General features: G+C 41.6%; 1 protein-coding gene across 1 annotated transcript; it reads left to right on the top strand.

Moving 5' to 3' along the window:
• The first annotated feature begins 295 nt into the window (after positions 1–295).
• Positions 296–16,906, top strand: NXT2 (nuclear transport factor 2 like export factor 2). Its single transcript, XM_075322707.1, has 4 exons — positions 296–403; positions 9,669–9,755; positions 11,277–11,421; positions 16,371–16,906. Exons 1-4 carry the CDS (start codon positions 392–394, stop codon positions 16,550–16,552), a joined length of 426 nt encoding a protein of 141 aa, XP_075178822.1. The 5' UTR covers positions 296–391; the 3' UTR covers positions 16,553–16,906.
• The last annotated feature ends 4,234 nt before the right edge of the window (positions 16,907–21,140 follow it).

The following is a 21,140-nucleotide window of genomic DNA, read 5'->3' on the forward strand; positions in this document are numbered from 1 at the left end:
ATTGAGCGGGTTGTGGCTAAATCCCAGTGGGTAGCAGGACCTGTGGGCGTGGCCTGATTCGTTAGTGGGCGTGGCCTGATTCGTTAGTGGGCGTGGCAGGCTTCGTTAGTCGGTGTGGTGATGTTTCCCCCCCTGCACCCTCTCCTCCTGTGGTCTTACCCCCAGACCCCCGCTTCTATTATAGTCAACTATATGCCCACGTGGACTAAAAGAATAATGCATCTTCCTGGTAACAGCTATGTCGGAGGAGGCCCCGCCTATTCTGGTCACATGTGCGTGGCGTCACAAGAGGTGCCTCTGGCCACTGGGATTTAGCCATTTCCGTATTGAGCGGAAGTCTGTGCTGTTGAGGTCTGCAGTGTAGCGGCCGTGTGCGGGGACGGCGGCGGCCATGGCGTCTAGTGTGAGTATACCGATCAGTCTGCTCCGGCCCTCTGCCGTGTGTATTACTGATGACCCTGCTGAAGTGGGACGTAAAATCCAGACAAATGATAGCTGTTCTATTGAATTCTGCCACTAGCTCGTGCTAGTTACCTCCTCACTACACAGTAGAATGCCATCTGTCCTATTGTTTTCTGTTATCAGCCAGCAACTCGTGCTAGTTACCTTCCTCACCCCCCCCCCCCCCCCACCACCATCACTACACAGCAGAATGACATCTGTTCTATTGTTTTATTTTATCAGCCAGCAGCTCATGCTACCTACATTCCTCATCCCCTCACTATACAGCTGAATGCCATCTGACCTATTGTTTTCCGTTATCAGCCAGCAACTCGTGCTAGCTACCTTCCTCATGCCCCTCCCTATACAGTAGAATGTTCTGTTCTATTGTTTTCTGTTATCAGCCAGCAGCTCGTGCTAGTTACCTTGCTCATCCCCCTCACTGTACAGCAGCTGTTACCTATAAAGCAGATCCCAGTGGCTGGCAGCAGTGTACACGGCGTCTAACCATGGAAACATATAGGCCTGTATAGGTGCTGTGTGCACAAATTGGCAGGATTTGTATCAGAAAGTAATAACAGCATCTCTTGCGTTTGAGGCAGATACACCAGTGTGCTAGGCTCATTATCCTACTAATCAGCAGTGTCTCTTGGCGTCTGAATTTCCCAACATGGTTGTATGATATAATGGTAAATTACATGGATTTTGCTCCCTAATGGGAATATGTCAGCAGTATTTTTCTGTTATCTGAGAGCAGCACAATGTAGGGGCAGAGAGCCTGATTCCAGAATGTAGCTGGGCTCTGTAAAACCCCCACACCACTGATCAGATAAAACGCTTTGCTTTACTGAGAAGAATTGTTATCAATGTTATCCGAAGTGACTTCTGCTGTTTCTCACAGTTTGTTTATAGCATGTATAATCCTAACCTGGTAAATGGGCCATCCTGTACTGATGACCCCCAGTGTAAGATCGGTGGAGGTCCCGTACCCCCCACAAATCAGCCATCAATTTTTCAATTTTATCTAATTTATTACAGTATTCCAAAAGCTAGAAAATGTTTTTCTGTCATTGTAGTCATATAAAGGTTTTTGTTGTTGTTTTTTTATTCAATGTTTGGGTTTGTTTATGTTGTTTTAGTTTTCTGCAATTCACTGTATAAATAACATGTTAAGGCTACTTTCACATGACCATTCCGTTCTTGTGGTCCACAAAAAACGCTCCTGTTTTTCAACGGATGCATCCGTGTGGCACCCGCATCGTCCCATTCTATTCAGTATACGGTCCGTGTGACTTCGGTCTTTTTGTGCGGACCGCAAATAAACGGAAGGAGAGTTACATACAGTCCAGGGTATCTGACCAAATGCTGGTCCCCATTTAAAGTCTAAGGGAAACAGAATCTGGCGCAAAGGGGTAGGAGCAAGCGCTACATACTCACTGATCACCGACACTGCTCCCGTGGCAGCTCTTTGATCTTCCCGATCCGGACGCTTATTAGGCTGATACATATTCACTCCCCCACCCCGTCTGTGATTGGTTACAGTCAGATGCGCCCCCATGCTGAGTGACAGCTGTCTGACTGCAACCAATCACAGCCGCCGGTGGGCGGGTCTATATCGTACAGAACAATAAATAATTTAAAAAAACGACGTGCGGTCCCCCCTAATTTTGATACCAGCCAAGGTGAAGCCTCACAGCTGCTGGCTGGTATTCTCAGGATGGGGAGACCTACGTCGTGGGAGCCCCCCAGCCTAAACATATCAGCCAGCCACAATTGTCGCATCCATTAGATACGACAGTCTCAGGACTTTACCTGGCTTATCCCGTTGCCCTGGTGTTGTGGCAAACAGGGTAATATATGGGGTTGATATCAGATGTATAATGTCACCTGGCATCAAGCGCAGAGGTTAGTGATGTCATGGCGTCTATCAGATACCCAAAATCAGTAACCCAGTCAGTAATTTAAAAAAAAGACAACAAATTTTTATTTGACAAAACGCTCCCCAACACATTCCTTCTTTCATCAATTTATTGTAAAGAAAAAACAAATCTGGGTCCGGCGTAATCCAATAAGGGGGTCCCATGACGATCCATGCTCACTGTCCCAGTCAATGCAGAACAGAATGTTCCCCGTTGGCTGGGAGAGCAGTGCAGTGACCTGAGCTAACATCATGAGATCACGTGTACTAGAGAAAGCGCAGCATACAATCCTCTCTATCATCAATGACGAGTTGATTATTCCATTTCTTTATTTTTGTCAGGTCAATGCGTTTCAGGGACTGACTATCCCCTTCATCAGGACATTAGGAACATCAAAAGTTTGATATTCCTAATGTCCTGATGAAGGGGATAGTCAGTCCCTGAAACACGTTGACCTGACAAAGAAATGGAATAATCAACTCTTGTCATTGCTGATAGCACGGCATACAATCCTCTCTTTCTCTAGTACACGCATTATCGGGGCTGTTGCTTTCGCCATTTTTAAGCTTCACTAGGAGTTGTGCCTGTCACAACCCTAGTAGGTGAGTTGAACACCTTTCTTGATACCACTGTTGTAGGTGATAAGACCCTATTGCGCTTTCTCTCTCCACAGTTTTATTCAACATCAATAAGTCAGCTCAGGTGACTGCAGGGCATGACGAGCGCTGAGTTCAGGAGGTTAGCTAGGTACATTACCTGGGTGATGAACGCCGCTGCACTCCTGACATCAGCGTTTGTCACGGAGTTCAATGACCGCTGCGTTCACAAGTGAAGTATCGTGAATGGCCCGTCACATCACCACTGTTCAGTCTCGGGCCGCCCGCAAGAGGTGATATGACAATGTGACGGACATAGAAGTCAGTGACAAGCGCTGACGTCAGGAGAGCAGGAATTCATCACCGCAGGTAATGAACTATACTAACCTCCTGACGGCAGCGCTCATCATCCCTGCGGCTGCTCGCGTGCTGCAGTGCGGGCAGCTGCGGGGCGGGTGTAGGACACAGACTGCAAGGACACCTGACAGAAGGCACACGGAAGTGCTTCCGTGCGGCTTCCAGGGATTTTGAGGACCTCTATTGAGTCATGGTCCGTTATTATGAAACAGAAGAGGACATGTTCCATATTAACAGAATGAACATACGGCATCCAATCTGTTTTTTTTTTGTAGGATCGGATGCACACGGAAGTGCTTCTCTGTGCCATCCGATCTTACACAAAAGACATTGAAAAGATGGTCCTGTCAGTAGGTCTGTAAAAAAACAGGGTGCAAAAACCTAAAAAAACATCACTATGGGGAGATAAGGTATGCACACCAGTGACTATGGAAGGGGAATACATGAAATAGCAGAAACTGCTGTGTGAATACTGACTTGAAAAATCCAATAGCTATATGTAAGAGTGAAAATGTGAAAAATGGAATCTGCATTACTGCCATGAACATATGAATCAAGAGAAATTTAGCTACTGAATTGATCAATGCAATAGAGCCCCAACACTACGCCAAAGTATTTCTCTACGTTGGGGTCCCTAGCTTGTGTGTGTCCTCTCATGCCGTTAAAAAACTTACCGTGTATGGGAAGCTGAGACCCAGGCTATTTATGCGTATGATATGGATTGGCAATAGGTGTGTATGGGGAGGGTTCACAAACGGAAAAACTACTAACAATAACGAATGTGTGTGTCCTCTCATGCAGTTTTTTTAACTGCATGAGAGGACACACACAAGCTAGGGACCCCAACGTAGAGAAATACTTTGGCGTAGTGTTGGGGCTCTATTGCATTGATCAATTCAGTAGCTAAATTTTTCTTGATTCATATGTTCATGGCAGTAATGCAGATTCCATTTTTCACATTTTCACTCTTGCATATAGCTATTGGATTTTTCAAGTCAGTATTCACACAGCAGTTTCTGCTATTTCATGTATTCCCCTTACATAGTCACTGGTGTGCATACCTTATCTCCCCATTGTAAAAAAAACAGGAACTGACCAGGACAGACGGAACAGTCGTCTGAATGAGCCCTAATCTTAACCTGGTAAAAGGTCATGCAGTAGTGATGACCGCCAGTATAAGATCGGTGGAAGTCCAGCGCCCCACAAATCGAGTGATATCAATTTTTGAATTGTATTTATTTTATAACAGTATTCTAAGAGCTAGAACATGATGGTTTTCTGTCTTTGTAGTCATATGAACGTTTTTGTTGTTGTTTTTATTCAATATTTGGGTTTGTTCTTTTTCATTTTTATGGATTCACTGCACTGTATAAATAAAGAGAACCTGTCAGCATGATTTTGTAATGTAAAGTTATGGGTGTAGTTTTCCTGTAATACTGATCACATGGATACTGCTGTGAAGAAATCTGCTTTGTGATTCTTCTTTAATCACCATTTGAAATTTTCTGCTAATTAGATTTGGGTGCACAGGGGCCGGACTGTACACTGGGTCTTCTCCTCCCTGTCTGTGATTCCCCCGGCCCTCTGTGTCTCAGATCTTTGAATGACCGGTCACTGCTGAGATTTCAATCTGAGGAGGCATCACAGAGTGGAGGGTCTGGGGTATTAAAGATCGGGAGGAGAAGACCCAGTAGAGAGTCCAATCCATGTGCACCAAATTCTAATTAGCTGAAAACTTCAAATGGTGATTAAAGAAGAACAAGAAAGCTGATTTCTTCACTAAGGTATCACTTAAATGTGTATTACAGCCAGGTCTTTACAAAATTGTGCTCCTCACAGGCTCTCTTTACAGGAGTTGGTAGTAGCAGAGTTCACACGAGCTAATGCAAAATCTTCCATCTTATGTATAGGGAAAAAAATATTTTGCATTTATATTGTCGTCTGTTTTTGTCTTTGACAATGTGTCCATTTTGTACATCCATGCAGCATGAACAATTTAATAAGTAATAAATGACAAATCCAGTTTCCTATTGTATAACATGTAAACAGGGCTGTGGAGTCGGTAAACCAAACCTTCGACTCCAACTCCTCAATTTCTCTTGCACCGACTCCGACTCCTACATATATTGCTTATGGTTAGGTGAAACATTTATTGTAATACATGAACATGTGTATGTGAACACCAGACATTTAATATTTTTTGTGATACAATAATCAATATTTAGAACATGAAATATATTTATTGGAATATAACTTTAGAATACAAACTAATAAATTGTAAATATGTAATATACAGTAGATTACATATATATCTTGCGTATGTATGTGTGTGTGTGTGTGTGTGTGTATATATATATATATATATATATATATATATATATATATATATATATATATATATTTTTTACAATTTATTAGTTTTTTGTGTTCTAAAGTTGTATTCCAATAAATATATTTTATGTTGTATCTAAATATCTTGATTATTGTATCATAAAAATAATTAAATGTCTGATGTTCACATTGTACTACAATACATTTTTCACTTAAATATAAGCATTATACTAAATGTTATTATTTAGTAAAATATTCAGCACATTCTGCATTGCACTACTGTCCCCAATTTATTATATATTTTAGGAGTCGGAGTCTGTGCATTTTATACCGACTCCACTAAAATGAGCTCCGACTCCACAGCCCTGCATGTAAATAGTAACCTCCATGCAGGGTCAGCACCTGGCAAACCTGGTCAAATGCCGGGCCCTGGGCTGCCGGGGGCCCACTCGCTGTATTAGGAGTGGCGTATTGCTACTCGGGGGGGGGGGGGGCCCGGTGCCTGCGCTTCACAGCCCCCCCCGCCGATCATCGTGCTTTCAATTGTATCGACATTCCAGTTGCCGATACAATTGAGAGCAATGATGGGATGGAGCGGCGCGCTCCCTCTTTTTTATCATTCTCCCCGCTGTGTCTTTCGGCGCTCTGCGCCTCTTGACGTCAACGCTGCGCGCCTGCTGAGAGGTCAGAGCGACAGCAGTGGACGCGCTGAGGAGATCTGAGCAGCAGGGGAACGAGGGAAAGAGAGTGTACGCCAGACGACCAAGGGCGTGCATTAAATGATATGGCGGCTGTATACTACACGAGGGTGCCTAATGCTATCTGGGTCTGCATTGTGCTATATACAGGCTGTATACCACACAAGGATGCCTAATGCTATCTGGGTCTGCATTGTGCTATATACGGGCTGTATACCACACAAGGATGCCTAATGCTATCTGGGTGTGCACTGTGCTATATGCTGGCTGTATACTACGTGAGGGTGCCTAATGCTATTTGGGTCTGCATTGTGCTATATGGGGGCTGTATACTACATGAGGCCGCATAGTGCCATATGGGGGTCGCATAGTGCAACATGGGGCTGCATAATATTATATAGCGGATTATGGGGGGTTCATAACACCATATGGAGGACTATGGGGGCTGCATACTACTATACCTCCAGAGTTGTATGTCCCCTCCACGCCGGTGCTGTATACCATCTCAGAGCTGTATGTCACCCCCACCCCAGAGCTGTATACTCCCAAAACTGCATGTCACCCCTCCCTTACCTCAGAGCTGTATGTCCCCATTGCTGTATACCTCTTTCCTCAGTAATATGTATGCCCCCCAGTAATGTGTATGTCCCCAGCCTCTCCTATGATGTATATACAGCGGTGTTAGTGTGCTCTGTGTGGCCATGTCTGTTAGTGACTGCCTCCAATCTAGGAGGAGCTGGATGGACACAAGCGGGGAGGTGAATGAGGCTGTTGCCGGCTTCCCAATATTAGAAATATATATATATATATATATATATATATATATATATATATATATATATATATATATATATATATATATATATATATATATATATATATATATATATATATATATATATATATATATATATATATATATATAATATAATATAATATAATATAATATAATATAATATAATATAATATAATATAATATAATATAATATAATATAAAATATATATATATATAATGTGCATGTATGATGTGTATCTATGTATGTCAGTGTACATGACTGTCTAGATTTTTTTCTTTTTCTATGTGTTTTTGTGAATTTCTCATTAAATGATGTGTATGTATGCCTGTATGTATCTGTGCATGTCTATGTGTGAATGAGGCCCACTGAGACTTTCACCCAGGGCCCACAAAAACCTAGAGCCGGCCCTGGCTGCATGTGATCTGTTTTTTATGCACCATTTGATTTATAATGGACAAGTCTAATGCAGAATATGGATCAAAGTAGCACATGCTGAGATTTTTTTTCTTCACATAAGACTATCAGTCCGTGTGGGGTGGGGGGAATCACGTTTCTGTACATCACCCCTGTGACTCGCATTGGTCAGAGCGCTGTTCACATGCTATCAGTTTTGCATACAGACAGCGCATGGACATATAATGCTTTCATCTGAACGAACTTTGTTATTGAGACAGGATAGAGCTGCACGAGCGCCAAATGTAAGATGATGCCTTCTTCCAACCAAAATTCAGCATACAATAGTGATTTGTTCAGAATCTGCTGCTTCACTGAAGAGTAGATTGATCTCCGGTGATCTGTACCAGACGTCATGTCGGTTTATCCTTAACCAGGTCACTATTGGCCATATTCCCCCGTTCCTGACCAGGCACAGTTCATGCACATTTAATGGCTCTAAAAGAAAAAAAAAATCTTGTTCAGATATTTAACTAGAACTGATTTTTGTGATTCATGGGGCTAAGGCTGCTTTCACACATCCGGTTTTTGCAGTGCAGTTCAATCCGGCTCAAAAACCTATGCAACGGATGCGGCGAAAAAAACGGATCTGTTGCATAAGTTTTTCCATGCGGCCCGTCCGGTTTTTGATGGATGCGGCTTGATACTGAGCATGCGCAGTGCAAAAAAACGGCGGCCGGATGCAGTTTTTGCCGCAGGACGCCGCATCCGGCGTCCATAGGCTTGCATTGTAAATAGCGTAGCATTGCGCCGGATCCGGCGCGATGCGGGTTTTTTCACCACACCAAAAAACATGCCAGGCAATGTTCCATCCGGCCGCCGCATGGGCATATTCCGCATCCGGAAAAAAACGGACACAACACAAGGCCATGCGGCACAATACGGCGCTAATGCAAGTCTATGCGGGGAAAAACACAACCGGCGGCAAAAAAAACGGTTGCGTTTTTTCTGCAGAGCGCCGTATTGTGCCGCTCAGCAAAATCCGGATGTGTGAAACCAGCTTTAATTGAAATGCAAAGAAAAATAGTTAATGCGTCTTTGTTTTCACATTTTTTCTTTGTTTTTATGACCTTGAAGTTCTATTTAAAAACATTTTAGGTTGCGTAGACGTTATTAGAAAACTTGAAACAGTGTTTAAGATTAGCAGTGTCTCTATCTTATTTTTGTTTTATTTATTTCCTTTTTATTGTGAACATTTAATTCACACACTGGGTCCCTTAAGGTGTGAAAAGACTTTGGCAGGGAATTTTAAAATGTTTATACTTTTATTTGTTTTCTTTTCTTGTTATTGCTGAAAAATCATTAATAACAAGAAATGTTAGAATGGCTGGTGTTTTTCCAAAGTTACAGGGTACAATTAAACCTCTTGTCTGCACAGCAACTCCTGCTCCCTCTGTACAACCAGTGATCGAATTGACACCAGATTTTTAACACCTAATCTGAGCATAACATAACATAGGGGCAGAGACCCTGGTTCCAGCGATGTCACTTACTGGGCTGCTTAGTGTAGTTTAATAAAATCACTGATTAATCAGCAGTAGATTATCATTAGAGGACTACTTGGCATTCTGTCAGGTAGTCCAGCATATTAGTGAGCTCTGTATAAGGGTGTGCTCACACAAATGTATGACTTGCATGATTATCGCATTGGCATCACCCGGTGCAACTGGCTTCTCTCCTTACAGGAGCGGGTCTGCTGCATGTATTTCTATGCAGCTGAAACGCTCCTGTCCAGAGACTGTGCGGTCATACCGGCTGATACCGATGTGAGACACACAGTCACTCGCTAGTGTGACTCTGGCCGAACTGCTAGATCAGCAGCAGAGAAAACATTGCTTTTATCAAAATGACAGCAAACGGCTCAGTAAGTGACACATCGCTGGAATCGGGGTCTCTGTCTCTACATTATGCTGCTCTCAGGTTACTGCTCAGATTGAAGAGTCCAGGACATAAGACGTGACAATTGCTTGCACAGTTCTGCAGTGTCCTGTAATGCTGGATGGCATCATTGCATTATATTTCTGTCTAGTTCTCAGTCCTATTAATATAAAGCACATATATATTTCTGTTCTTTAGGACTTCCGGACTGATGTGGACCTTGCATGTAGGGCTGCTGACGAGTTTGTAAGTCTGTATTATGAAACCATTGACAAGAGGCGAAGGGTAAGCTGGCTTTTTATTTAATTTTGTACTGAAAAAAAAAACCCCAAAACAGTCATGAATTGGTGCTAGATTGGTCCAGGACCTCAAATCTAGTTCTTACATTGCGCCTAGTACTTTAACAAAGGCAGCCATACACTGTAGTTAGGCGGCTGGGCATGCTGACTGTGGTGGGATCGGTCAGCCATCTGATGTGCATTAGGTGTTTGTTCTGCCTATATCAGTTGCTTAAAAAGGAGCCATCTGTTCTTCTGAAAGACAAATTGTCTACGGAGGGGTCTGGCAGTTGCTTACTGTCTGTTAGAGATGAGCGAACCTTAGGCTTGGGGTTTGGATTCAGAAAATGACGTGAAAATCAGCCAGGTATTGCGCTGTGCTCGTGTCTGCGTGATGCCCTCAGTACGCTGAATGAAAGCCTAATTTTAGCCGAAGAAACAGTACCCGCAGGGCCCCCAATGCAGGGCATCACTCAGGCACAGCGCGATACTCACCTGGCTGATTTTCACGTCATTTTCCGAGCCTATGGTTTGTTCATTTCTCCGGTCTTGCACGATCTACCCATGTGACTGCTGCAGCCGATCACTAACCTCAGTGGTGTTGTACTGTACAGTGCTGAGGCCACAGATTGGGTGAATCAGTCACAATGGATGGGACGTCATCGTTACAATCGAGTATCTGCACTGAATCGGAAGTAAATTTAATACGTTATGACCAGTTCAAGAGCGGAGCATTTACCCCTGTTCCTGCCCAGGCACATTTTCCGTTTTTTTTTCCGCACGTGTGATTTAAAGGGCTGTAAATATTTTTCTGATTTCAGGTGTTTTTTTTGTTTTTTACATGCTACATTTTAATGTCACTGTTATATTCGCTATTATTTTTATTCTTTGCTAATGTGGAGCGTGGAAGAATAAGGGAACTGTTACACTGACTGGTTTTCTGACCACCCTGAAGCCTCCAATACTGTAAAACTGTACATTTTAAAATGGCCTTTTATTGTGGCCAGCCTAAGGCACACCTGTGCAATACACATGCTGTCTAATCCTGAAATGGGAGCAGAAAGCAAAAGTGTTGCTTTTCTATTTTTATTCAGTATATGTTGCTGGTTGTACTGCACTTAGCAGAATGAGGTAACAGTGAGTCCTTTAGTGAGGTCTACCAACCAGTAACGATTATCTATCTTTTTCTGATTTTCCTGTAAGCTGATTTATGACCATACAAAACTTTTTATGGTTATAAATCAACTCTGAGAATATCAGGAGAAGAAAGCTAAAACTATTAGGCCTCTTACAGTCTCTGGTGAGAAGCAGCTCACTGATGGACTCTCTGATAGCGTATTCTGCAGCCAGCTATGTACAATGAAGCCTAGAGGCTGCAGACAGAAGTGATGCAGAAGTTTAATGAATTACATAATACCTTCATAAATTAAAAATAAATGGTCTATAAGGTGTTTTTATCTGTTCACATCTCTTTATGTTCATATGGGATATATGCAGTGAAGTTTTAATCTTTTGTTTCTTTTTACAGCAACTTACAAAACTCTACATGGACACTGCAACTTTGGTTTGGAACGGCAATCCCATCTCTGGACAGAATGCGCTTATTGAGTTTTTTGATATGTTACCATCAAGTGAATTTTCAGTAACAATGTTTGATTGTCAGCCAGTCCACGGTGAGAAGGCTTCAACTTCAATTTACTAAGACTTAACATCTAGAGCGGAACTCGGACAAAAAGTACCATAGTTTGCCCAGTAGAGGGCGCACTTACTATTTGTAACAGCTGATTTTTTTATTAAGTGCTTAACTATGTACAATAGTGACAGGCACACAAGCCTCAAAAGTGTGCAACTGGACAATTTCTGAATTAGGTCCCGTAGTCTATTTACAAGTGGCAGTTTTGGGTTTTTTTGTTTTTTTTTTTTTTTTTTTTGCAGGCCCAGAAATCCACAGCACATTCTACAGAAACCAACCCATTCTGATTTTGGGGCATTATACTGATTTATTGTAACTATCATGAGATGTATTTGTTTTTCACAGATTTTAGAACTGCAAATTGAAGCCCATATTAGGCTAGTTTCACACTTGCGTTGAACGGCATCTGTTGCATTGCGTTGTGTGACGGATGCAACGGATGTGTTGCATATAATGGCACAACGGATGCAATGGATTGTACAAAACAACGGAAAGTTGTTTTTTTTTTTTTCCTTCTTCTTTACAGTTTTACCGGCAGCAGACTATTGTGAACGATCAGCTGATCACCCAGCGGCCGGGCGCTCAGCTGAGCGCTCTCGCATGCCGGCGGCCGGGCGCTCAGCTGAGCGCTCGGCCACCGAGAAACAAAATAAAGTTTCTGTGGTTTTTTTTTTAAAAAAAAAAAGAGCATGTGCAGTGAAAAATAAAGGTTTCCGCCGCTCAAAAAAATGTTACATGCTGCGTTCCTTCCACCCGACGCAGCTTCAAAATAACGATGCTGTGTCATCCAGCGGATGCAACGCTGACACTTGCGTTACAGTGAGTCGTTCATACAAGTCTATGGAGAATAGCGCAGTGCATTAGCAGACTGCGCTATTCTCCATAGTGACGGACTCCGCTGAGCGCAAGTGTGAAAGTACCCTTAACCCTTTCCCAAAGTGTGACAAAATGTTGATCAGCAGAGGCAGCATAAATAGTTAGGGTTGTTGTCCCCTGTTTGATCCACTTCATTTACAATCCCATCAGTATATGTATTTTCCTTGAAATGTTACGGAAGCTCATAAATAGTACAATCTTCTGTGAGCACCTGCTGCATGTATAGAAGAGGTGAATATACATCAACTTCCCAGTTCCAGACTTTTTTTTTTTTTTTTTAAAAAAGAATTCCATATTGCAGAATCACATGTCCTACGCATTTCAAAGCCATACAGGGCTTTATATAACAGTGTAATTTAAAATATTTAAAGGAGTATTCTTAAATTATTAATTACTTTAAATAACAATCAAAATAAACAAGTTTGCGATTGTTTTGCCTTTTCTATCTACCTTCATTCTCCTGCAATGAGAGCTTTTATCTTTCCTGTGGTACAGCTGATTTCCTTGACGCTAGGCCACTCACTGTCTGGAGCTGTGGCTTGCAGCAGTGACAGCAGTGTGCACTCCATAACAAACCACTAATAGCTGAATGTGGTACAGCAGAATTAGTTTTACTAATTTGACAGCTCTGCTAATATCTGGCTAGTTTTCCGTGTTGAGACTCCTAACAGAGGCTCCACGGACTTTTTCGATTTGCATATTTCCCAGGGGGCAATGCACCTAGGATTTCACTGGCTTGAGCGCCCTTTTTGGCTGCTGGCAGTGTTTTCTCTGGCTGGTCTCCCCGAGATCAGTGATTGTTTTGTCTTGTTAATCACCAGAGCTGTCACTCCAGGAGAGCCCGCCCTGCCACAGACCAGGAAGTAAGGAGACCGTTTGACACTGCAAAATTATGAAACGCTCACGAGACAACTTGAGTACTCTTTCAGATGGCTAATACAGGAGGTGACAACCACAATCTTCAACTCTAACAAGACTTTTCCCAAAAAAATTGTTTATCAACTGTAATGCTCTTTATAATAATAATTGCATTCATTTATATAGCGCTATTAATTCCACAGCGCTTTACATACATTGGGAGCGCTTTCCCCATTGGGGCTCACAATCTAGAGTCCCTATCTGTATGTCTTTGGAGTGTGGGAGGAAACCCACACAAACATGGGGGGATCATACAAACTCCTTGCAGATGGTGTCCTTGGTGGGATTTGAACCCAGGACCCCAGCACTGGAAGACTGCAGTGCTAACCACTGAGCCACCGTGCCTGCCAGCTATGTCTATTACAGTATATTGGCTGCACAACCCATAAACTGAACCTTACAATATCTGAGCACATAAATGCGGCTCAACCCAATCCCAATAAAATCCAGCGTACCCTTTCTGAAATATGTTGCCATTTGTTAGAACAACCTACAGGAGACACATCACACTTAGCAGTTTGCAGCATAGAAGGAATTCATTGTGCAAGAAGGGGGGATTGGTCCGGATTCGCTATGAAGCATATTTTATTCTACTCATGGAGGCTTGGGCTACCTTGGGATTAAACTATAGAAGTGATGTAACCTTATATGAATAAAGTATGTGCTTCATTTGTCTTATAAGGGGGTTACCACTAGTCGGACATCCCCACCTCAGATTGTTGGCCCTTGTTAAAATAAAAACACATACTGCACTCCGGTGTTAGCGCTGTTCCAGCGGTGTGGTCAATCATCTACTGGGGCTCACGTGACATTGTTACATCATGCAAGCCCTGCACCCAGTCAGCGCTGACTTCACTCTTCCAGCCTTCAATCAAATTGAATATCAACAAGAAGTGAGCAGGTCGCCACAGTCCTTACTTAACCTTGGAAGTTCAATTTGTACGAAGGCGGGGAGAGTGAAGCACTGATTAGGGCGCAGGGCTCTCATGATGTGACAACATCGTGTGAGCCCCAGGAGAGCGAGTGCCAACACCGCTGGAACGGCACCAGCACTGTAAGTGAGTATAATTATTTTACTGGGGGCAAACACGCTGGGTAGTAGACAATCCCTTAAAAAATGCATAATCTACCGTATTTTTCGGACCATAAGACGCACTTTTTTCCCCCCCAAATGTTGGGGGTGCGTCTTATGGTCTGACTGTGGCTGCGGGGAATGAGGGTGCTGCGGTGGAGCGGGTCATCGAGGGCACGAGCAGGCTGTAGCAGCCTGCCGTGACCACGTGGGCCAGCTCATTTAATATGCACGCCCATCCTCCCGCCCATCTCTCAGCGGTGAAGTCGGCGCTGACAGGTGGGCGGGGTGATGGGCAGGGATAAACAGTCGGCCCACATGATCACCCCTGGCAACTGGAGTGATCATGTGCGGCTGTATTCACTGCCCCCCGCGCATCATCATCAGCGCGGGGGGCAGTGAATCAGTACAGATTACTCACCGTTCCCCTGCAGCATCGCTCCTCCTCCCGTCTGTCCGGTCAGTTGACTTGCGTAACTAGCGGTGCGCACAGCGATGACGTAATCGCTGTGCGCACGTGTCCACACGCAGCCGCCGGCACAGACCACCGGAGGACATCGCGATGCTGCAGGGGGACTGCTGCATTCAGCGGCGCTGCCGCTGACATAGACGGTAAGAGGAGCGGTGCTGCAGGGAGTGGGGTGAGGTGAGTATGAACGTTTGGTTTTTTTTTTGTTTTTTTTTTTGTTTTTTTTTTTTTTTGTTTTTTTTTATGTGCCACAGGATGCTGCGATACACCAGGATGAGAGCATATAGCAGGATAGGGGTATATTATGAGCAGCATGGGGAGTATATGAGCAGGATGAGGGTATATAGCAGGATAGGGGTATATAGCAGCATGGGGAGTATATGAGCAGGCTGGGGAGTATAGGAGCAGGGTGAGGAGTATGAGCAGGACATTACCCCATAACAGTGTCAGCAGCAGATCCTCGCCCCATAAGTGTGTCATGACCACATTTTTTGCTTAAAATTTTATTTTCCTATTTTCCTCCTCTAAAGCCAGGGTGCGTCTTATGGTCCGAAAAATACGGTACATTTTCTCTTTGCCGCTCTTACATCATCCAATCAGTAGCTGTTACGATCTCTGTCACCTGTTAGTTGTCTAAGCCCTTACAACAGTGTAATGTACTGCCTTCACTAAGAACCAATGTATGGGTTCAAAACGCATGGGACATTTGTTTCTGAACTATGGAATTTGTTGCATGTTCTCCTAAAGCAGTTGGAGTAAAATTACATTTTAAGTCGTTATTTTCACATGCAGGAATCTCCTACTCTTCCATTACAGCTGTATATACCTGACAGCTGGATGTGGAAAGATACAGTATTATACCGTTGCTAATCAGGCAGTAAACCATGTTCACAGAGGTGAAGGACAGAGATTTTACTGCCCGTCATAAAGAAAATTAAAATGTACAGGTTATGGCTACAAAAAAGTCACCATAACAGCCTATTTCTTTTCGGAGCAGCGCTGGTACCAGTGGCACAAATAGCCATAATATTCAGAGGGAGAGGATCCATCTCAATGGATATAAAATCTACAACTTTATTTAGAAAGTTTATAAAAATATCTTTATATGCAAAAACCATCCATCAGAGGAAACTCAACGCGCTTCTGGTGCACACGACACCTTCACTGATAGTATGTTAGTAAAGGCGCCCTCTGCACCAGAAACGCGTTCGTTTTTCCACTGATGGATGTTAAGATTTTAGCACTTTCCAAAGTTGAAGATTTTATATCCAGTGAGGTAGAGCCGTTCTCTGGAAAGTACAGGTTATGGCCATGGAAGCACAGTGGTGGGATGATGAATAAACTGTCACAAGAAAGGGTATGCCTCTATGTGCAGTATCTTACAGACCCCCGATTACACAACCAATGTCCAGACCCCACTTGCTGCAGTCTGTTTTGACATCTCAGCAGATTGCACTTGATAACAGGCAGTGAGCAGCTGGTGGTGATGGAAGGGAAGCAGCTTGGCGGTCTAGGACTTGGCAAATCTAGGCCTAGATCTTTGTTTTGTACTAATAAATGTATTCATTTTTTTTTTTTTTCTTTCTTTTTCAAGAAATAGCTACTCAAGGACAGAAGACGGTGCTGGTGGTTGCACATGGATCTGTCAAATTTGAAGGAAATAAACATCACTACTTTAACCAAATTTTCCTCCTGACACTGCACACCACACCATCAAACAGCGTGTGGAAGATCGCAAGTGACTGCTTTCGTTTCCAGGATTGGGCTAACTCCTAGACTTGGCCTGAATGACCTGTAGTGTCAGATCTGGACTGGATACATCGGTGTGAGGGGGGGGGGGGGGGCTATGCGCGAAAGAAGAGACTTTAAAATGACAGCTACTTCTACTTTCTTCATTCAATAGGGCTGATTTAAAAACTTGAAGTCTGTAACGTCTTCACAATTTTTTTTTTTTTTACATCAACAATTGTGTATGATTTTTCCTCATTGCTGTTTGTACATGATGGGAATATTTCAAGTTTTTCTTATTTATGTCTAAAACATCAAATTTTGTAACTCAGCATATATTTCTTACTGACGTAGTAATGATTTACATTTTCAGTAAAAAAAAACTATTCCGATACTAGATAAGACCAGACCATCTTTATAGATCATGTGGCTTTATGGCTTTTAATATAGCTTATGAACTTGTATCACAAATTGTGCGTGTCATACCTATGCTAGTCAAGTGTATAGATGAAATAAAAACACCAGTTTTGGTGACCTGATGTGATGTGGCTAAAAACCATAACCACATACATATTGGTGCTGTTTTAGGGGGAAAATTGCGAACCACATATTCAATTTGCAATAGCACGTGTTGATGCAGGTTTTAGGTGTTCAATGCATGTGATCTCCACCTTACATTTACCGTTGCCTGCTGTGATCATCTAGAAAGCTGCTTTCGGGCCCTGGCTCACTTTTAGGGCTCTGAGGTAGGTGGACATTACCTTAAAACAAAAAAAACTCATTTCATATGCCTGTGAATAAGGAACTACATTTCAGTAATGTCTGGACAAATAAAGCAGGGCTTGGGATAAGTAGGACATGTTCACACGTTGCGTTTTTTGCCATGGAAAAATGCAACATTTTACTGTCCCAGCAGAGTGAATGTGATTTTTGAAATCTCATGTGCATGTTGCAAATACAGTGGCATGCAAACGTTTTGGCAACCCTGGTAAAAATTACTGTTATTGTGAACAGTTAAGCAAGTTGAAGATTAAATGATTTTTAAAAGGCATAAAGTTAAAGATGACATGTTTCCTTTGTATTTTAGGCAAAAAATATATATATATATTTTTTTTTTTTTCATCTTTTAAATTTTAAAAATTAGAAAAAGGAAAATGGGCCAATGCAAAAGTTTGTACACACTTGAAGATTTGTTTACTTAGATAACTTTGACCAAAGTTTCGGACCTTAATTAGCCTGTTAGGGTTATGGCTTGTTCACTGTTATCATTAGGAAAGGCCACGTAATGTAAATTTCACAGCTTTATAGACACCCAGCCTCCTTTTAACCTTGTGCCAATAAACAGCAGCCATGGGTTCTTGTAAGCAGCTGCCTAGCACTCTGAAAAGGGTGGGGGCTTATAAAGCATGAGAAGGCTGTAAGAAGATAGCAAAGTGTTGTCAATTTGCCCTTTTCTCAATTTGTAATGTAATTATGAAATGTCAGTTAACAGGAACAATGGAGGTCAAGATAAGATCTGGAAGATCAAGCAAAATTTCTGCGAGAGCTGCTCGTAGGATTGCTGGAGAGAGAAATTATAACCCCCGTTTGGCTGCAAAAGACCTTCAGGAAAACTTAGCAGACTGAAGTTGTGGTACATTTTTCTATTGTTTAGAGATACCTGCACAAATATGGCCTTCATGGAAGAGTCATCAGAAGAAAACCTCTTGTGTCCTGTTCTGTAGTCCTGAGTATACTTCCATTTAATGTATATGCAGCAATAGGATTACTCTGTCCTAGGTGCATTACTTTACATCTATCAACATTAAATCTCATTTGCCAAGTGTCAGCTCATTCTGACATCTTATCCAGATCACTTTGTAATATCAAAGTTAGTTTTTAATAATCTACATAGTTTGGTGTTGTCAGCAACAGGGCTGTGGAGTCGGTAAACAAAACCTTCGACTCAGACTCCTCAATTTCTCTTGCACAGACTCAGACTCCTACATGTATTGCTTATAGTTAGGTGAAAAATGTATTGTAATACATGAACATGTATATGTGAACATCAGACATTTAATAATTTTTCTGATACAATAATCAAGATATTTGGATAGAACATACAATATATTTATTGAATACAACTTTAGAACACAAACTGTAATAAATTGTAATTATGTAATACACTATAATATACAGTAGATTACATATATATCTTGTGTGTGTGTATATATAATATATATATAATGTATTACATATTTACAATTTAGTTTTTTGTGTTCTAAAGTTGTATTCCAATAAATATATTTTATCATAAAAATAATTAAATGTCTAATGTTCACATTGTACTACAATACATTTTTCACTTAAATATAAGCATTATACTAAATGTTATTATTTAGTAAAATATTCAGCACATTCTGCATTGCACTACTGTCCCCGATTTATTATATATTTTTAGGAGTCGGTGCATTTTATACCGACTCCGACTCCACAGTCCTGGTCAGCAAAGACTGACACTTTTCTCTCATTCCCATCCACAAGGTCATTGATAAAAATATTAAAAAGAATTGATCCTAGCACAGAACCCTGTAGCACCCCACTCCTGACTATAGCCCATTTAGAAAGTGTACCATTTACGACTTTGTTTCCTATCTTTTAGCCAATTCCTTACCAATTTGCATATAGTTTCCCCTAGTCCCTGCTTCTGGAGCTTCATTATAAGGCTGTTATGTGGTACAGTATCAAATGCCTTTGCAAAGTCCAAATCACATCAATTGCATTACCGATATCCAGATTTGCACTTGCCTCCTCATAGAAACCCAGCATGTTGGTTAGACGCGACATATCTTTCGTAAATTCATGGTGGTTGTCACTTTTTTATATTCTCTGCAATATATTGCTCCATATCATCTCTTAAAATGGCCTAAAAAATTTTGCACGCCACTGATCATTGATGTCAGACTTACCTGACAGTAGAAGCCTGCATTTACCTTCTTACCTTTCTTAAATATCGGTACCACATCAGCAATCCTCCAATCTTGTGGCACCAGCTCTATTACAACACAGTCTAAGAAGATGAGCTACAGCGGTCTGTCAATTACTGAGTTTAATTCCCTCAATAACTGTGGATGAATGCCATTCAGGCCTTGGGATTTGTCAATGTTTCATTTGCTCAGACGTAGGTGACCTCTCGTGTTAAATTTAGTTATATCAAGTGGTAAACTTTGATATTTGACTTGAGTGTTCCCTGGGCCAGTCAATTCCTTGGTGAACATGGATGAAAAGTTCCTGTTTAATATCTCAGCCTTTTCTTTGTTCTATAGAATTATCCTGTTATCTTTTTAAGGGGCTGATACCATCCTTTGTTTTACTTTTTGGCTTTTATGTATTTTTAAAAATTTGAGGAATTTATTGTAATGTCATTGGCGAATTGCGTTTCAGTAGCTAATTTTGATAGCTTGATTTCTTTTTTTGTATTCCTGAAATGCTATTTCTGTATTCTCGTCTTTCAAGATTTAAAATGCCCTTTGTTTTTGTCTTATTATATTCTGTACTGTCTTATTTAACCATAGTGGAAGGGGGCTGGTAGTCTTTGGACCTTATATTACCAGAGGGTATAAGTTTTTTGTTTTGTTTTTTTTTTACAGGATTCTAGCAATATATCCTTATACTTGCCCCAGTTATGTTCAGTATCCCTATTTACCATGATATGGTCCCAATCTACACCATTAAGCTCTTCTCTTACTTTGTTGAAATCCACTTTCCTGAAGGTCCATGTTTCCACATTTTCCCTTTTGAAATGTTCTATTGAATATTATATTGAAACTTACTACACTATGGTCGCTGATGCCCAAGTGCTCCCGGACCTGTACATCTGAAATTATATCTGGTCTATATGACAAGACCAAATCCAGCAAATTATCTATCCTGTTTGTGATTCTACTTCTATAAGAAAAATGTATGTTTCTTACACGCTTCTGAGAACTATGTCCTCGCTCCAGTATATGAAGATTTTCTTTCTAGAAGCATCAATATTATCCTAGTGGTAGATACTTACTTCTTACAAAGTCTGAAGTAACATGCAGCAATTACGTCTGGTTTTCTATAAACACAAAAGAAAAATGTCTTCACGTGAAATTGGAGGCATTTGGAGTTACAATAGAGGTTTTATGGCAGCCACATTACAGCTTGTTACAAGACAAATCCGTAATACAACCATGTGCAGGAGCCTGAATACTGCGAATATTCTGCACTCTGGGACAAACCTCATATGCCACTGCAGAGGAGAATGGAAAAAAAATACTTCAATGTTCAGTATAAGCAACAAGGATTGGATCCGTTTATTGAAAGGAAGTTTCGTATTACGTTACTTCTATTTTTTGGCATATTTTAAGCTTTTCTTTTGATGAGAAATTGTGTTATCCCTGATATTTAGAAGATCTGATAATTGTAAACACGATGGTGATAACCCAACAAGTGGGCAAAATGTTAGTTTCTCTAGTTATGAGATCATTTGTCCTGATAAATTAACAGCAGCTCATCACCCGCTGGAAATGGGGAATGTGGTGCTGACAATTTGTTGCTGTATGGGGACCGAACAACCAGTTTACGATGGTCGATGTAAACTGCAGTAAACGAGTGCAATCACTTGTTT

Source organism: Anomaloglossus baeobatrachus, chromosome 9 (genome assembly GCF_048569485.1).
Source record: "Anomaloglossus baeobatrachus isolate aAnoBae1 chromosome 9, aAnoBae1.hap1, whole genome shotgun sequence".
Taxonomy (NCBI): Eukaryota; Metazoa; Chordata; class Amphibia; order Anura; family Aromobatidae; genus Anomaloglossus; species Anomaloglossus baeobatrachus.

What these genes read in the sequence shown, in the direction of transcription:
- NXT2 (XM_075322707.1), top strand. An exon ending in CCATTGACAAGAGGCGAAGG is followed by an intron (nt 9,756 to 11,276) that starts GTAAGCTGGCTT and finishes TTCTTTTTACAG; the next exon opens with CAACTTACAAAACTCTACAT. An exon ending in TGATTGTCAGCCAGTCCACG is followed by an intron (nt 11,422 to 16,370) that starts GTGAGAAGGCTT and finishes TTCTTTTTCAAG; the next exon opens with AAATAGCTACTCAAGGACAG.